Source organism: Aulonocara stuartgranti (genome assembly GCF_965226115.1).
Source record: "Aulonocara stuartgranti genome assembly, chromosome: 18".
NCBI lineage: Eukaryota > Metazoa > Chordata > Actinopteri > Cichliformes > Cichlidae > Aulonocara > Aulonocara stuartgranti.
The window spans coordinates 9,937,956-9,957,450 of record NC_138954.1 but is presented as its reverse complement, the minus strand read 5'-3'; the positions used below and the strand labels follow the sequence as shown (position 1 = coordinate 9,957,450).

Here is a 19,495-nt window from a genome sequence, read left to right as displayed (position 1 = left end):
ACAGTCATGGTGCCCAGTAATTGGACAAGGTAAACACTGGCATGATGAGCTATCATCGAAGGAATGAGAGAGGAGGGAAAGGAAAAGGAGCAAATGAGGCCATGGGAGAAAATGAAAGAGACAGCTTAACAGCCCAGGTGTTTTGGGCAATTACTCTTTTCTTTTGGGTTTTGCTCATTTCCAGAGAGGCGCTGGAGGCTAAGCACAGACTTCTGCTACCGTTTCATCTGCACATACCTGTGAAGTCATCTAAAGCCGGTAAAGGTGAGCTGTTTTTTTGGTGCGACGAGGCAGAGCTGTGGAGATGCTGGCGTGCCAGGCAGTCACTTAAGATGTCAGATTCCAGCATCGTGTGCACCTGAACCTGACAACAACACAAAACGCATTACAGCCATATAGATACATGTCATATAACAGCACTGTGTTATCATGCTGGTGACCAAGTGTGGGTGTTTGCCAGCATGCAGGGATGAGAATAATTACGTTAAAGCTGCAGCTTAGTTGTCTTCCAACTATATGCTGTTGGGCAACGCAGCTCCCATGCAAGTTTAAACTAAATGACTTCTCTTTTGATTTCATTCAGTAAAGCAACTGAAAACACAGTGAGCGAGCTGCAGGAGGTTTTCTACTGTTCATTTATCAAAGAAATGAGTTTGCACCAGATGCCTGGTTCTTGTTTCATCTTGCGATCCAGCTTCTTGAGGTACAAAATCCAGAAATCTTATTAGGCAATCGTATTCCAAAAACGTTCTAGCAAAGTTAAGGCTAAACAATTGGCTTTATTTTCCAGCGCTAAACAGAACATCCCCCCGGAACTTTCCAAAACAATTTATTGACAGCTTCGGGATTCAGAAGAAGCTCGCGGCAGACACCCAGGAACCACAAAAGCGGCGTGAATAATCAGCAAGAAATGCTCACCCAAAGTAGCGTTCACGAAGCCAGAAACTTCAATCGCTGTGACACATCAGCTCGAATAAATGTATGCCCGTGAGGAGCTTAAGAAGCTCATCTTTAATATTTCAAAGTTCCAATTAGCCCCACAGGGTTTACTGCAGCACAGGGCGTGTCGACTGTGTCACAACTTACCAACACACGTGGTTCTGTTTAAACCAAACAAGGCATGCGAATACACACACAAAGCCCCAGTGTCACTCACAGGCCATAGAAAACAAACAAGGCCCAGATAAAGCAGAACAATAGGCTCCCTATTCGGACTTCCAGGGAGTGTGTGTAATACTTTGTTTTGTTGTATTTCATCCTACTGAATCATAAACATACCCACTCTCTCCTGCTGCTGCTGTAGTTCTCCAGAAATAAGACCTGCAACCCCCGAGAAGCCCCCTTTCTCTTTGAAAGTTATATAAAGAAGCAGTTCTCTACTATCTATATTTAAGAAAAAAAATTCTGGAAGAACAACATTGTTTTGAACTTTAAGGTTAAACGGGAACAAACATGCATCTCATTTGCTTTTAAACATGAGGTAACAATCAGGAAATAAAATCAAGATGTAGCACCAGAAAAAACCCTGTTTTACTTTCTCTTCCTGAGCTTGTTCATTTTTAGCTACAGATTTTCTATTCAGGGTCTCATGAATGACTGTGTGTGTCTTTATGGAATTTAAAACATAACCTTTTTTGGGGGGCAATTTTTATGTTTTAATAATTATTGAAAAAAGCTGTCTATTTTTAACTGAAATGCCAGATTTGGGGAATGGCACACTCACTGATATTTTTAGGAAAGCAAAGCTTTTATTTGTGTATCACTTTTACAGAAAGAAAATCCTTGTTCAGAAATTGCATGCTTTTACGGTCACTCATTTCTTCCAAATTGGATCAATTTTAAATGAATTCAAGTTCATTTAAATGATTTGGCACCTGCAGGCAGGACATCTGCCTCCAGATGTTAGGCTTGACCATAAATGCTTCAGTTTGGCTTTTGATTAATATGTCTTTCATTCTTTATTTTATGTAAATGTGTATGCTTATAATGGTGAGTATTGTTCCGTAACCACTGCTGATTAAGCAGCTGTCTATGTTGGCCAGGACTCTGTTGCGAAAGACATTTTAAACCTCAAGGGTCTTGTCACCAGCTTAAAATGAGGTTAAATACAAACATGCAGTCATGTGAATAATAAGGTTTCGAAATCTAAGTTCACCCTATGATCTAGCAGCAATAACCTGAAATAATTGTTTTCTGTATGACTTTATTAATATGTGGAGGAAATTTGGCCCACTCGTCTTTTCAACGTTGCTTCAGTCCATTGAGGTTTGCAGGAATTTGTTTATGTACAGCTCTCTTAAGGTCCCACCACAACATTTCAATCAGCCTGAGGTCCATTGCAACACCTTTTTAACCATTCTGTTGTAGAGTTTTTGCTGTTTTTGGACTCATTGTCCTGTTGCATGACCCAGTATAAGCAAGATATAAATGTAGGACAGATGGCCTTATATTGAATCTAAATATCGGTATACAGAGGTGTTCATGTTTGACTCAGTGGCTGCAAGGTACCCGGGTCCTTTGGCTGCAAAAGAAACCCAAATGATCACCGCTTCATCAATGTGGTTGATAGCGGCGGCTATGTTGTGTTTGTACTGATATGCTTGTTTTTTACCAAATGTGGGACAGTTGCCGACATTGTTTTTAGTTTGTAGAGCCTCTTTGTCATTTGTCATAATAACCTTCAAGTTTTGTGCTGAAATAAAATCAAAAACATGCATGGCTGCTCCTAATAACTTCATCAAATAATGAGTGGAGCCTTCATAGCAGTTTGTATTGTTTTCATTATTATGAGAAGAAACACAACTTAACATGTATTCCAAACAAGAGAAGACAAATATCCATCATAAATACAAACTCCAGATGTGCTGTGTATAATTGCAGACAGTCAAGTATAATAAATTGGGAAGGAAAAAAAAATCTATCAAGTAATATAACTTAAAACATTTCATGTTTTATGATGTTAAGCTGTTGAGAAATAATCAATTGATTCCAGTAAATTTCAGCCCTGTGAAGGTGGCTCAGGAATACAAGGCACTGATGTGATCCTGGTTTAAATTATGTACTTTTGATCCCATCCAATAAAAGCTTAAATATGACCCCACTATTGGACAACCTGATAGGTGAGTGGTTAGGGTGCACACTGCATGTTTTACTCCTGGCTAGACGGACCTTTATTGAATGTCTTTTCCACTATCCACCCAAACCATCCATTAAGGGCAAAAAAAATGCAGCTCAAATTTAAAAAAACGTCCCCAGGTTGCTTTTAAAAATGCTTTGGCCATAATTTTTTATTTCTAACCACACTTTCTGAATCCTCCCTTTGCTTCTGAACGACACACAGTCAAGTTTTAAAAACATAGAAAGGTTTTAATGTTCATTACCTTGACCTCCTTTTCCTGAAGGCCTTTGGCTGAATGAGCTTTGACGTGCTTTCGTAATGAGCTGGGGTCAGTGTAGCGCTTGGTGCATCCCGGTATCTGACAGGCGTATGGTTTCTGTGAATGAACCACAAGAAGGAGAGGTGAGAGAAGTTTGACTGAACATTTAGAAGCACCTTGGTTTAACTTTCTGTTATAAAAAGAAAACAGGTGTGCTGCTATTAAAAAGAGCACAAATTATTTTTTGGTGTTTTGGGGAACACTTTCTCCTGCAACTCTTCTTCTAGCGGATTGCAAAAATTTAGCAATGTTGATTTCAGTACTGAGCTAAGGAGAACAAACCTTTTTTTGTACAGAAAACACAACAAAAATAGCACAACACGCCAAATTAAACCCAGAGCTTGAGAGTTATTATTAGATTTACTGTAAGGTGCAGACTACACCATCTCTTATATATCCTACATTATGTATTGAGAAGGTTACGAATTTTCTACACCAGAACTGAATAATATTCACAACACGATGATGATTTTATAGTCTCATCAGATACAACGATGTCAAACATAAAATGTGTGTACAAATAATGGCACAAGTTCAGATGACTCACATCCACACTGAAGGCATAAACATTTAGGATAAAGATCGTAAATGTGGCTACTTCTTGTGACAACTGGACTAACAGAGGAAGAAAGAAGATGTAGTTCTGTCAACATTTTACATAAAGTGCTCCTCAGCTGAAAGGGAGGATATTTACCTTTCATCTGCAGGCTTAAAAGAGGGGAAGAGAGAAGAGAGTTTAGCCATAAATCATTTCATTCATAAAGTAAACTGTATGAGCTACCTGCAGTCTTTGTATTCATATAAAAGTATTTATTTCTGCACATTATTTCCTGAAGGAATAAACATTTCATAGCAGGCTAAAGCAGCTGGAAGACAAAGTATTTTCTGGTGTAATGATATAAAATACTACAGTTAACTGAGTCCTCCTGAAATAAGTAAAATGAGTAACATCGTGGAATGTGTGTTGAAATGTTTTTTACTGTACAAATAGCTCATTTCTTATATGCAGACAGGTTTTCATCATTTTACTTCGAAGTAGAAAGTTGAGTAAGATGACTGTATTTCACAATTTAGTGAATAAATGAGCTCATTGCCATGAATCTCAGATCTCTTTTTTATTCGCTCTTTTTCATTGCCAAGTATTTAACAAGTGGATTCAATTATACATTCATGAAAACACATGTACAGTGTTTATTTGAGCCTTTTGGGTTTATGTGCTGGGATGTGAGCACTACAAGTCAAAAAAATAATGAGCGTCAGGTTTGATGATCGTATTTTTCAGGACATTTTAGCAGAAAATGTGACGAGAGCTGTGATGTAGTTAACACTGCCCAGTTTCTCATCTTTGTACGTGGGATTACGAAAAAAGTTTGAGATTACAGCAGAGATCACAGCTGTGCGCTAGATGAAAGAGACTATGACGAAGAGTGATTTGTTTAATGAAATCAGATAAACTTGCTGCTGTTACATTAGTAGCGAAATCTGACTAAAACTGATCATTTTGTGTTGTATTATAAACCAGGAGGTGTTGCACAAGTCAGAGCTAAAACAACACATTGTTGATGTTGTAAATAAATAGTTAACTTCACCAGGGCAAGGGTTTTAGAGGTGCATGAAGCTGAACATTGTGAGGCTACCACACAGGTCAGCCTGGACTAAAAAGGGTTTAGGACCTGCTGCACATCCATGATGAGAATCTGGCATTCCAACATATCCAAGAAGTTCTCAGTTGGGGGCATTTGAATACAGTGAATCTGTAAAAAGCTCTGATCTGAGCTTTATGAAGAAGCCAACAGAAGATAGGTACACTGTGGTATTAAAGGGATAGACATAGTCAGCAACAATACTCAGGTAGTGTAGTGTGGTGTTTAAACTACACCAAGGGTGCCAAAAAAAGGAAAAAAAGATAAAGAAATTGCCAAGAAAATACCCCTGTACCACCACCCTGCTACTGTTGACACGTAGCAGGGTGGATCTATGCTTTCGTGTTGTTTTTATGTTTAAATTCTGATCTTAAAAGAACCAGACAAGGCAATATTGTTTCTCCAATCTCCTCTGGAGGAAATGCAGAGTAAAGCTGAGCTTAGTGAGGTAGGAAAAACAAATCACCATGGGCAACAGTGAGGTGTTTTGGGCATGACTTTTTATCTGCTTCTTAGCGTGGAGCATCCCAGACAACATTTGAAAACCCCTGCTTTTCAAAATGACTTCTTTCTCTGTAATTAGTCATTTGCCTGAAGATCTAATATGGAAACACTGCAAAGAAATATCATTTCTTTTTTCTTTCTAATATGGCAGCTTTCAGCATATTTGTCACACTTATCTTTGTAAAATATAAAAATTTAACTCAGCTTTTAAATGATAATTTCATTTATTAAGGGAGAGAACTATCCAAACTTAACTTGCCCTGTGAGAAAAAGTAATTTCCCCCTTAAATTGATGAATTAATTAAAAAAAAATAGGACCCATCTAATAAAGGGAAGTAGGCTAAAAGATCTCAATAACAACAAATAATGCTACAATCTAAAGAAACAGATGAGAAACTCCTCTGTCATTGACATCTGTCTGTCTGGAAATGAAGACAGATGTATGAAGTCATTTTTAAGGCTTTGGGACTCCAGCGAACCGCAGTGAGAGTCATTATATACAAACGGAGAAAACTCGGAACAGTGGTGATCATTCCCAGGAATGACTGACCCACCAAAATTACTGCAAGAGCAAATTGACGACTCATCCAGGAGGTCACAGAAGAACCCAGAACATTCTAAAGAACTCACTTGCCTCAGTTAAGGTCAGTTTTTGTGATTCAACAATTAAAAAAAGAGACAAACGAAGAAACATCTTGATAATCCTCAAGACTTTTGTGTCTCGACACTGTTGGACTAATGAGTGAAAAGTAGATTGTTTGGAATGTCTGACTCCTGTTACATCTCATGTTAAACTAACACTTTTCATATAAAGAACATCATACCAGCAGTGGCAGTAGTGTGATGGTCTGGATCCAGACAACCATAGTTGAGGAAACCATGAATTTTGCTCTTTACCAGAAAATCCTGAAGCTAAATGTTTAGCTATCAATTCAAGCCCTGAAGCTCAGGCTCAGTTTGGTTATGCAGCAGGACAGTGATCCAAAAAACGTCAGCAAGTCCACCTCTGAATGGCTGAAATGCAAAAAAAAAAAAAAGAGCCTTTGAAGCTTGGCCTTAGTCAAAGTGTGGATTTAAATGAAATTGAGTTGCTTTGGCATGACCATAAACGGTCTGTCCATGCTTGAAAACCCTCCAATGTGGCTGAATTAAAACAATTCTGCAAAGAAGCCAAAATTCCTCCACAGTGATGTTATTATTACAAAAACTTGAAAATTTGATTGCTGTTTGTGTTGCCAAGGCTGGCACAACTAGTTATTAGGTTTAGGAGTCAGCTGCTTTTTCACAAAGGTTCAGGTAGGATTGGATAAGCTTTTTTCCTTTATCATATAAAAAAGAAAAAAACAGCATTTTTGCATTTTACCTGGGTTATCTTTGGCTAATGTTAAAAACTGTTTGATGATCTTGGGTTTGACAGTAATGCAAAAAACAAAGTAGTATTGAAAAATCACTTGTATTTTTTAATGATGCAACAAAACAATGAATGAAGCAAATGAGTAAAAATGCTGTAAAAAGAATTTTTAGTAGAAATATATCAGGACAGGCTTGACTATAATAATGCTTGTGTCAGTGGGATTGTTATTTTTCTAATGTCTGCTCGATTTTTCTTCTCCAGTATTCCCAATTTTTGTGTAATTCTTAAACAAATACATTTCAAATTATAGACATGCAATACCAACGTAGATCTGGCATCAGAGTAAGTGCTGCTCTACAGTGTCTGGGAAAAAAAAAAAAGGAAAAAAAGGGGGCAATTTCAAAACTATTTCAGGAAAAATATTCCCTGTGAGACCAGCTCAGTTCTCTCTTAGTCTAAACAGATCAGCACCAAATGAAGTGCTGTCTTTCTAATCTTAGCATAAATTCAGGGTAATGACATGCAAAGTGGTTATGGCAAATGACAGCTCTGAGACAGACTGTAAATTCATAAACTGCATATCAGTTTCCAATTATGTGTGCCAAAAAAATTTTGAAATCTTTTTTTCCTGTTGCCAGGGCTCAACCCAAAAAAACCCAAAACAAAACCCTGGCATTATTCAGCACCACATTTCATATCGGATTTGTCACAGTCCATCACCTTTTTGCACTTCACTGCCATCGTAAAATGAAAGCTCTCAATGCTTTTAATACATTTCCAAATTCTCAAAACAAACCACATTTTTATGTTATGTGAGCGTTAAGATAAGATAAGATAAGATAACCTTTATTAGTCCCACACGTGGGAAATTTGTTTTGTCACAGCAGGAAGTGCAGAGTGCAAAAGTTATGAGGCAAAAATTAGAATACAATAAGAAGTATTCTAAGTTAACTTAGAAAGGTAATTCCTGCTTGAGCCTGCACTTACTTTAGGACAAAATTCCCCAAAGTGTCATATTAGTAACACAATACAAGCTGTTTAATCAAACTTGAAAAACATTTCTTGGCCTGCCGTTGCACTACTCAGCAGTTATTTACATTCAGACAGGCTTCCACTGGGCCTCCAGGATGGCGCCAGATGTGTCTGATTGTTAATTTGTGACGCAACTTCGAAGCCCCCATTAGCCAGTGTGAAACCACTAAAGGGAGAAAATAACTTGCTGTAATAACAGTGGAGCGAATCGTGAAGCTCCATCTCATCCGTGTAATAAGAGATCTGATTCGCGGGATTACAGCTAAATTCTCATCACTTGTCAGCAGGAGTAGAAATAACTGTGGTCTGTAGGGTAAATCCACAGCAGGTATGCAGTTTCACAATCCCAAAAATGTCAGACTGTAAAGCAGAGACCACCTCACACCTTATATTACTGAGCAAATATTATTTATCTTAATATTCAGAGCAATTATGTGTAGTCTTGTGTTTTTAAAGTGTATGGTCTCATGCATTGCAGCAATTTTTAAACATAATTTATTGTGTATTTTGTATAAATGTTTCAAGTAAATTCACCCAGACAGACATGAGCAGTGATACTATAGATTCACTCGCCACTTTTTTAGATACACCTGTTTATTTGCTCATTAATGCATTAATCTAATCAGCCAATCACATGGCAGCAACTAGGCTTACTGAGGCATGTAGACATGGCCAAGACAACCTGCTGAAGCTCAAACTGAGCATCAAAATGAGGGAGAAAGGTAATTTAAACATCTTTGAACACGGCATCGTTTTGGTTCCAGACAGGGTGGTCTGAGTTTTTTGGAAACTGCTGATCTACTGGGAATTTTTCCACGCAGTCATCTGTAGGGTTTACAGAGAGACAAAATTAAAAATACCTGCTTGATGTCAGTGGTCAGAGGAGAATAGCCGGATTCTTTAACCTGACAACAACTCAAATAACCTGAATGAATAGCACGTTGAACCTTGAATCAGATGGGATACAGCAGCAGAAAACCACAATGAATGCCACAATAGAACAATAGAAGACTGGATTTCTGCTCTAACGTTCGGATGGTAGGGTCAGAATTTGGTATCAACAACATGAAAGCACGGATCTATCCTCCCTTGTTTCAGCGGTTCAGACTGCTGGTGGTGTAATGGTGTAGGGGATATTTTCCCTTAGTACCAGCTGAAGATCATTTAAACATCACGAGGTACCTGAGCACTGCTGTAGTGTACCCATCTTCTGATGGCTGCTTCCAGCAGATTCGTAAAGCTCAAATGTTCTCCAACTGATTTCCGAACATAAAAATGAGTTTACTATGCTCAAATGACATTTACAGTCATCAGTTTCACTCCCATAGAGCACATTTCGGATGTGGTGGAATGGCAGTTTGGCATCATGGATGTGCAGCCAACAAATGTGCAGCAACTGTGCAGCATAGTGTTGAATCCAAGCAATGAAGAGATAAGTCAGTTCTGAAAACAAAAGTGGATTTAACCTCCTAAGACCCGAACTCTTCCACGGCATGCATTTTTAATTTCTCTTTGATATTTGGGCTGATTGGGGCCCGATGAATGTAAAAACAAAGAATTACTAGATTTTTTTTTACCTTATTTTTGTTTTTAAGAAAAATAAGAGCCACATATGAGGATATTCGTTTAAAATTTTGATAGAACAGTAGCAGCAAAATTGAGTATTTTGGTCTAAATAACCCAAAATGTGATGTCCACATATGTGGACGCCAGGTCCTAAGAGGTTAACCCCATACTACGAAAGTGTATCTAACCCAGAGGCTCAAAAGGAAAAGTCAATTTCACTCAGTTATTTTTAGGTAAATACCATCTGCCAAGAAGGTGATGTAACTGACTGCTTTGTTTTGTTTTGTTATTTGTTACCAGGTTTGCTCAAAAAAGTTATACTGTGCATCAAAGGCTTGGAGGTGGACAGAGATTTCCAAATATTAAATTATTTTGAATAACCTTAGACACTAAAATGTTGTTTAAACATAAAAGTTATGACAGGTTCATCTACAAGATTCATCCAAACTGTAGCAAAGCACTCTTACTTTATATTTAAAGTTATTCTAAAACTTATTTTAAATTTTTTAGAATTCAGTACTTTTTTCTACAATATTTTAAATGAGATTTAAAAAAAATAAAGCGCTTTCTGAAAAGACCTCATCATATTATTAAATCCTATTTATTTAAAAAACAGTTCTTCAACAATCTAATAATGTATTATTAGATTTGCTTGTTATTGGAGGACATTTACTTGTAAGTAAATGTCCTCCAATAACATTTTACCCAAGGGACGGAAGTTTTATCAGAAATATCTTGTGAAAGTCTTGATCCAGCTGATTTTTACATCATTATTATAAAATCACTTCATAACATTTTCCATGTTTTGCCAACAAACACTTTGGTCCAAAAAATGTAACTAATCATTTCAGCCGATAAAAATAAGTGTAATGGTTTAATAACTAATGTTTTTTCCCTAAAATATAGTCAAGCAAAGTTATTATGTAATATTAAAAAATATATATATATTAAAGTAGATAAATACCATACTAATGCAGCATTTAAATACATCCCCTGGGCATGAGAACACCTTCATGGAAAGAGTGACAATGCTGGCACGACACTTGACACCTGGTACACAAGAGTGGATTACGAGAAAAGGCCTGTTTCTGTTCTTTCTCAGGCTCCATCAGCTGTGGATTTCATAACTTATTTTGCAGTTGTAACCTTAATTTATGATCATCAAGAGCACGGGGGACACTCACTCCCACTAGTTTGAGTCCCCTGATGAATTTAATGTCGTTACTGTAGATGGTGTGTATGAAAATTCCTGGAAATTCACGCTGTCTTCACGGTTGAATGGATTCTATTTTTTCCCTGTTTTGTATAAACTGATCTGACACAAGCAGACTCTGCACAGCAAGTTAAAATTGGCTCACACGCACTAGCAGTTTATCTTCCCGAGTCATTCCCAGAAGGTCCCATAGAAAGCTGAGGGAGAGGCAGTCTGCTGCACTTTAACCCTCTGAGGTCTCAGCCACTGTTTTCAACTGTCTGCTGCCTCTGTTAACATAGCACTACATCTACAACAAAGCACATATAAAATCCTGAATAAATGCAGTACTGTAAAATAATTAACGCGTTTTAAGCACACCTGTGTTGGTATGAAAGTTTAAAAAGTCAATTTAATGTTTATTCATTTTTCAGCACACGTCTAAAAAAGACCAAATTGTGCTATATAAATAAACTTGCCTTGCCTAAAGTTCTCATGTGGCAAACAGAATTATAATATTGTGGTCGGCGATTAGGTGGAACCTTTTTCTCCTTAACCCTAACCTGTACACCGTACCTTTGTATTTAAAACAACCGCTGAAGTTTGGTGGGGGTACTGTCATCACAAAAGTCACAAAAACACAGTCTGTTTTTCAGGATTACTTTGAAACAAATGTACCTCTAAACAAAGTTTATGTCACTTATGTTGTCCAGACAAATCAGGTACATGTCGCCGTGCCAACCCAAGTAACAGAGCTCTAACATAAGTGGCAACATTGTAGCCCAAACCATGATTTTGTATTATTTTTTTTATAAACTTAACCCAGAGGTTTTAAATATCTAAACCCAATCAGGTAATTTATTTTTAACTAACAACATAGTTAAAAATACTAAAAAAGGAAACATGTATGACTCAAACTTGCATCTCCGGCTGTAATGACTACCTCCACTACGACTCACTACAAAATAAAAATCATGTCCAGAAACACAGTGCACTAGATTAGAGCTGATTAGAGCTGAATTCATTTTCCTACGCCACATTAGCAAGAAGCTTGTTTACCTGAATTTCCCCAATGAGGGACAATAAAGGATATTTCTATTGTACTTCTAGAGATTGTGACCATTTCCCAAGCTGTGTTAAACTTATTAAACTGCATTAGTTTAGAAATACTATGTTGACAAAAAAAAAGTGTAGAAATCTACAGTTTTGCTGTGTGTGCTCTCATTAAAGAGTAATAAAGTTGTTGCTGTGGTATTGGGATCCTACATTGTTTGAATTATCAGCCTTAGTGCATTTACACAATATGCAATTAGGGCAAAGGCAAAATACAGCAACAGAATGGGCATTAATGCCAGTGAGTGTCTTTAATTACAAGAGTTAATATAGCATACAAACATGTCAAGAAAAGCTCGTTTTTTTGTCTCCATTTTAAAAATGGCGCTATTTCCAACATACAGCAGTTCAACCAGGCTGAAAGAGGTTACATGCATGTATGATGAGTTCACTGTCTCTGACCCAAGCCAGAATAATTCTTCATGTTATCTTCAGATTCTTTCTGTACTTGCATATAGCGTGTTTACATGACCTTGACCTCTTTGTGACCTACTGTTATGGTGACGTTTGCTTGGAGAAGCAAAAAGCAACCAGCTATTGAGTCCACTCTAATACTACAAACTGACAGAAAGCTCAAATTAGGAGAACGTGCACTATAATAGAGCACATCCTAAATGGAAGGAGCCCACTGACCGTGTCCAGATGTGTGCGCTGGTGTTTAGCACGATCACTGGAGTTGCTGAAAGCCTTGAGGCAGCCGGGGTGCTGGCAAATGTAAGGTTTCTCCCCCGTGTGGCTCCTCAGGTGGATCTTCAGGTTCTCCAGACGGGAGAACGCCTTGGAGCAGCCCTCAAACTAACAAATAGAAAAGCAGAAGATTTTATATAGAAAAATTATTTAAGAAAATGTGCCTAGATTATCTTTAAAAATTAGTAAAAGTGGCACTTTGCCCATCAGCGTACACTCAACAATGACAAAATGAAACCATGTGTTTAGACATTTTTGCAAATCAATTGCATTTAATACCATCAGTTAGTGGGGAACCATACACGGTGAATATGTGCCATCCTATGTTTTCCAAATATTAAAAAGAATGTTCGTAACAGGACAACGCATTAACCCATTCCACTCCTGAGGCGCCTGTATTAGAAGGAGACCGTGTGATATTTAAACAGAACCTGTTGCTTTTTATAAAGACTAGTAAGCAAGTCTACATTCACTCAACAAGTTGCTTAGTGAAACCATGACTAAGAAGATCCAGCAGGTAACAGGTAATGGAGTAAAAATATTTAAAATTGGTTCAGCAGTATCAGTGTTTACTAATATATTGTCATTAGTCTGCTTCTTTCATAATTAAAGATTAAAGAGGAGTTAAAGGATTTTTTTTTTTCCATTTATATATTTTAACTGTACTCAGATGCACTGAAAAAGCAGTAGATGAAATAACTTGATAGTGTTGTGCACACTGCTGATAATAGTTGTGTAACAATCTAAAAAGAGGGCTTGAAATTCAAATCCTAGATACTGTCACCTTAGAGAGTTGAATGTCATATCGCCTAAAAGCTACCGCCACCGCTTTAATCCAGTGACAAGCAGTCCCGACTCACTCCGCTGACCCGATACTCGTTTCTCCTGTTCACGCTGGCCATGAACACGGGTATAATGTGCTTCATATAAAAGTAATGGGTTTCAAAAACCCCGGTGTGACCAACTTTTTTGTGAAAGTGCATGCAGTGAGCCAAAATAAAGCTTCAGCACTTTGAGAACGTAACAGTTTATTTAAAAATTTGGGAAAAAGAATGTTCATAACTGGACGATTTCTGTCACTTTATTTGAAAAGTTTGGGGGCTTTTAAGTGCAGTTTGCCATCAGTTTATTGCATTTACACAAGAAATCAGTGTCTAGTTCTTGAAAGATTTTAAGATCTACCGATTCAAATCTGTGACGGTAGACTAACAACTACATGAGAATTTAAAAAAAAAAAAAATCATTCTGACATCTCTTTAGGGACTCAAAACAAAATAACAAAACTACAACATAAACTAAGAAATCATTAAATCCCCTTATGTTCCTTTAAAATGCTTAAGTTGTAACTACGTTTGACATAGAACTTAATGTCCTTACAGAAAAAACTAAACCAGAGGCAATGTACCAGTATTTATATCATAAACTTCAGGTAGTGGCTGTTCTCCACTCAGAGAAAAAAAAACGTAGCCAAAACCACACAAACACACACGCACCGACTGCGGTAGGTACTGTTTCAATGAGCCTCAGCATGCTTACATACTGCCCGACATACTGCCTATGGTTTATATCTTTACAGAAATTCCAATTTCTACTGATCAGTGTTTCATATTGTATCTTTATGTCAGAACGCCAAATATATGGAAATATTTAAAAAGGAAGTAAGAGACAGCATAGACCAGGGGTGTCCAAGTCCAGGCCTCAAGGACCGGTGTCCTGCAGGTTTTAGATATCACCCTGGATCAACACACTTGAATCAAATGGTTAGTTCATTACCAGCCCTCTGGAGAACTTCAAGACATGTTGAGGAGGTAATTTAGCCATTTAAATCTGCTGTGTTGGATCAAGGTCACATTTAAAACCTGCAGGACACCAGACCTCGAGGCCTGGAGTTGGACACCGCTGGCATAGACACACGCAGAAGATTTACATATAGACCAGGGGTCCCCAATCCCAGTCCACGAGGGCCGGTGTCCCTGCAGGCTTCAGATGTGTCCTTGATCAATCACAGCTGATTTAAATGGATAGATTACCTTCTTAACAGGTCTTGAAGTTTTCCAGAGGCCTGGTAATGAACTAATCTTGTGATTCAGGTGTGTTGACCCAGGGTGAGATCTAAAACCTGCAGGGACACCGGCCCTTGTGGACTGGGATTGGGGACCCCTGATTTAGACCATTTTCATTTGTCAGTATTTTTTATATTTAGAAAAAGGTTTTGAATCAAAATAAAATAATTTTTTATTCCCATGACACAATTTACTCTATAGATTTAACTGTTCTCTCTTCAAAATGACAAAGAAAAAAAATCAAGACCGATCATCGTGTGTGTGACACTTAAATTTGCATTTAAAAGAAAATAATCCCCTTATAATCTATAGATATTTTATAGATTCTATACAAATATTATATTTATTTCTTAAAACTTTTGATAAAATCTTCAGAAAATTGGTCTCTAGACTCAGTTCTAGTTTAGCACTGAAGGCTTGAATAAAGTAATTCTTTTACATTTTTTTTTTAATATCCAGAATTTATTCCACACATTTATTAGCCATCACTAATGAGTCTATAAATGTCACTCACCTCATTAGGTTTAATAAGCCTGTACATAAAAAACACACTACATCATCTTGATTAATTAATCCAAGCTTTGAAAACACCTCGCCACAAAAATACAGACGGGCAATTGAAGCATTCAAACACTGAGTCACACAAGAACACAGATGAAGCCCTGAGAAAGTGAAGCTGTAACATTTCAACAATGTGCAGCTGTGAAGTCAAACCTCACAACATTAGTCTGAGTTATCTGAGAAAAAAAAGAAGCTTTTTTGTAGTTTAATCCATTGCCACAGGAGGACAATATTTAAGATCTATAGTTTATGTTCTGATATTTAATGCAAATGTAATTTACTCTACATTTTTCAAGACTTAATATCTTTGCCATTATTAATTTTTATTCCCCTTTGAAAAAGCACCTACTTTTTCAAAACAATTTTTCTTCTTATTTTACTAATACACACAACCCTGCCAATGTTCGCACATACAGACACACACACTTATAATTTAAAACTACGTTATCAGGAATAGAGATGGCACGATACCACTTTTTTATGTCTGATACCGATACCGATATCATAAATTTGGATATCTGCCGATACCGATATGAATCCGATATAGTGTTTTTTAATCAACAAAACTGTTTTTTAAATATCTTGCTGCATTTTGTATAAGTTCATACTCAAGTTTAAAACAACAACTACACTAAAGCTATTCTGTTATACCTGTATACAAAAAAAATATTTCATAGTTCAGCAATACTGATCAATCTAATAAACTTAAACCTACACCATCCTCCCTATTCTGGTATTTTAAAGAGTACTTAGCGTAAATATTAAGCAACCTAACTAATAGGGTTCCAACTCCCAGCAACAACAAAAATAAAAAAATAAAAAAATAGGGAACCACCCCTCATGCTCCACCTCATGATGCTTAATCGACGTAATCAACCTTAATTTGATGCAGTGTGAAAAAAAATGCACAGAAATCAATTATTTTTCAAGAAATATTAAATAGATTCAACATCTTTCTTCAACAAAATTGCAGACTGCACAGATGGTACCTTCCCAAAGGAAAAAGTACTATAGCTTACTAGGGTATATATTTATATTAGACTTAATAGTCACTATATACAGTAATGGACTTCTATTCATTTTACATCAAATTAAAACTTTGGGTGTCAGATAATTATTTATTAAAAGCTTGACATTTTAAATGAGAATAAGAAAGAAAAGTATGTCTTTGTGCCCCCTTTTCCCTGTTCATGCTCTATCGGCCCCCCTGGCTAAACTTTGCTAGATCCGCCCCTGCACATTTACCAGCCGTCAGCTACGTAGAAAAAGATCCTCGAGTAGAAAGTAATATTAAATACATTCTAACAACAGCTTATCAAGCTTAAACGTGCTGCTGTTGTTCAGCCGCTGGTTTCCTCTTTCTGGTGCAAAGTGGGCCAAAAGCAAACTAGAGAGACGGACTCGCGACAGAAAAGCCGATCAGCTGATCATTAAGCAGTTTCATGATTGAAGTAGCAGCAAGAAGAGGCAGTCGCCTGTTAAGCTTAACGCAGGAATGCTTTACAAACATTCAGAGATGGACTTACACACTTGCTTTACTTCTCTCGGGGATAACTTTGTCGGAGATGAAATGCCGGGTTGCTAGCGAAGCTCCAAATGCTATCCAGACCACCGACAGGTCCCGCATGCCACAGCCGCTCTATCACGTGATGCATACTGCTCCGACGTGCTAACGTTCTGAGGTGAGTTACGGCGTGTTGCAAGTTTTGTGAGGTGCTTTCGTGATATTTAATGGATCGGATTACTTTTTTTTTTTTCTCCGATATCCGATCCAGTAATTTAGGCCAGTATCGGACCGATACCGATACGTAATATCGGATCGGTCCATCTCTAATCAGGAATGAAAAAGACGATCACTCCACACTATATCAGGTACACCTTGTCAGTACTGGGTTGGACCCTCTTTTGCCTTCACAGGCATCTTACTGTAATTCTTGGTGGTGCAGATTAAACTAGGTGCTGTTTACACCAAATCCTAACCCTACAACCCAAATTTAACATCAGAAATCAATACTCGTCACACCAGTTGATGTTTTCTCTGATATTCTACGGTCCAATTTTGCTGAGGCCATGCAACTTGTATATTCAGGTTCCTGTTATTAGGTAACAGGATTGGCAGATGATGTTCTTCTGCTTCACTGATTGTAAAGAGTTGTTATTGAAGTTCCTGCCGTCTTCTATTAGACCAACAAGGCATTTACGCCCAGAGAACTGCTACCGATGGGATTATTTCATTTATAAACCATTCTCTGTAAACCTTACAGGTGGTTGTGCAGGAAAATCAGCGTAAATTAGAAGTATTGGAAATACTCAGACCCGACCATCTGGTACTAACAATCATGCCACCGTTTGATGCCCAGTTTAAACTTCAGCAGGTTGTCTCGAGAATGTCTTCATCCATGTCTTGGGTTGCCATGATTAGCTGATAGATATCTAATACCTAAAAACAAACAAACAAACAAACAAAACTAGCTAATGGGTAAAGTTTCATAAAAGAAAAAAAAAACAAGCCCTGCAGTTTATACTACAGATGTGATATAATGACGAGTAAAAGAACCATTGACTAATACTTATTATTTATAATTACATATTTGGTACTCTCTTGAGTCTTATAATTCCTGCTAAAAATATTTTGATGGGAAGACATTTTATTCTGCCTTTACAGCTGATAATATTAATTTTTCAGACAATGCTCGTCATTCGAGGGTCACTGGTTTTGGTCTTTTCATGGTTATATGACAGACAGATCATAAATGTACATACATGTGTATTTTATTGAAGCGTCATAAATTACACATGATGACTCTCACACAGTGGGTTTAGAGGTGCTTTGAGAACTCGTGTTTACAGCCTGAGGAACACCTGTCCAATCTGGGGCTTGACATTACGAGCTGGTAAATAAAGCTGAATTCATTAACAAACACTGACTGCATTCATGTGAGATATATTCATTTTCCACTGCAGCACCGGGAATGACTTAATTCACATCTTCTGGCATAAGAACTTTATGAAAATGAAATGACGTTATTCACGTAGTTCAAGTTTGACTAATGACTAATTTTTTGTGTTTATGTTGATTTAATATTTATTAGTTGGCAGCAGGCTGGATCACTATAATGAACTAATTCACTTATGAAGGAAGCGTATCCCAGAGTGAGAACTTCTGAATGAATTACTAATCCTTAGGCTGATGACAGCAGGGAATAACGGAGAGAGCTGCTCAGGGATGGGGACTTGGCACCAAACAGCAGGTCATAATGGGGCAGATGTATTCAGGTCATGAATTATTGAGCTTCATGAAGTGACTCATGACAGAAGTGATGCAGGATGACGCATCGCTGGGGCTCAAAGGCCACTGTTGTGATGGTAAATGTAGAAAGGACCGTGTTTTCACACCAGCGTGGTTGTAGATCTGTCTTTATCTTAGTGGCCTGGGTTAAATTTATGGCTCAAATATATGAGCCTCTTTTTTTAACCCTTTAAGACCTACCATAGAACCAAGTCCGCCAGAGCTTATATTATATTTTTACATGCTGTGGAGCCATTTTTGGGAGCATTTCAAGTTGCTATACATCAATACAAGCATTATAGCCCAGATTTTAATAATATGTATTCATTAAGTGCATAGTAATTACATAAATTGCAAAAAAGTGCAATAAACTACAAAAAAATTGAAAATCGTTTTTGATTTTTTAACATATATTTGTAGTTAGAGAAATTTAAGAGGCTTATCCCTCAAAACTGTAAATACAAAAAAGTTGCACAAAATAGTTTCCCACCACAGGAAATTTATTTTGAGTGTCTTCATAGTTTAATTTTTGAAATACACCAATTTTTATACACTGCTGGAAAAACGAAAATAAATATTATACTGCAAATTTGCAAAAAAGCAGCATATGCATCAAAATAAACTATTTCCAGCAGTGCAATATGAGTCCTAAGCATCCCAGAAACGACACAGAAAGTCATAAAGTCAAAGATAACTTTTAAAAAGAGCAGTATAGGCCCTGAGGCCCTGATCGCAAAAAAGACTACATTTCCGCGAAAATGACGTCACTTCCGGTTTCGGCCAGGTAATGGCGGAAATGCAAAAGTTCGCGCTGACGTCTATTCCAACGTAGGAAGTGTTTTGAACAGCTGATCGGACCGGCAAAGCGTGTTTCTGGAATATTATGTTTTTGTTCCTGCAAGCGCTTTTTATGCAGTTTTTGCAAAGCTTTATGTGGAAGGAAACCGTGACCTAGGACAAGCTGATGGCACAATATGTAAGTACAACTCCTCCGGTTTCATATGCAAAAAAAATTTTTGCGCTAGCTTAGGTGGTTGCAGTGCTACCGGGATTT

General features: G+C 37.4%; 1 protein-coding gene across 3 annotated transcripts in view; it reads right to left on the bottom strand.

Moving 5' to 3' along the window:
• glis1a (GLIS family zinc finger 1a) overlaps positions 1 to 19,495 on the bottom strand; it is a 68,571-nt gene that overhangs the window by 13,593 nt on the left and 35,483 nt on the right. For all 3 annotated transcript variants that reach the window (XM_082514827.1, XM_082514828.1, XM_082514826.1), the window contains 3 exons: positions 12,475 to 12,636; positions 3,381 to 3,494; positions 238 to 364 (listed from right to left, as the gene is read on the bottom strand). In XM_082514827.1, the coding sequence (XP_082370953.1) occupies positions 238 to 364; positions 3,381 to 3,494; positions 12,475 to 12,636 (403 nt within the window). The remainder of the gene's footprint in view (positions 1 to 237; positions 365 to 3,380; positions 3,495 to 12,474; positions 12,637 to 19,495) is intronic.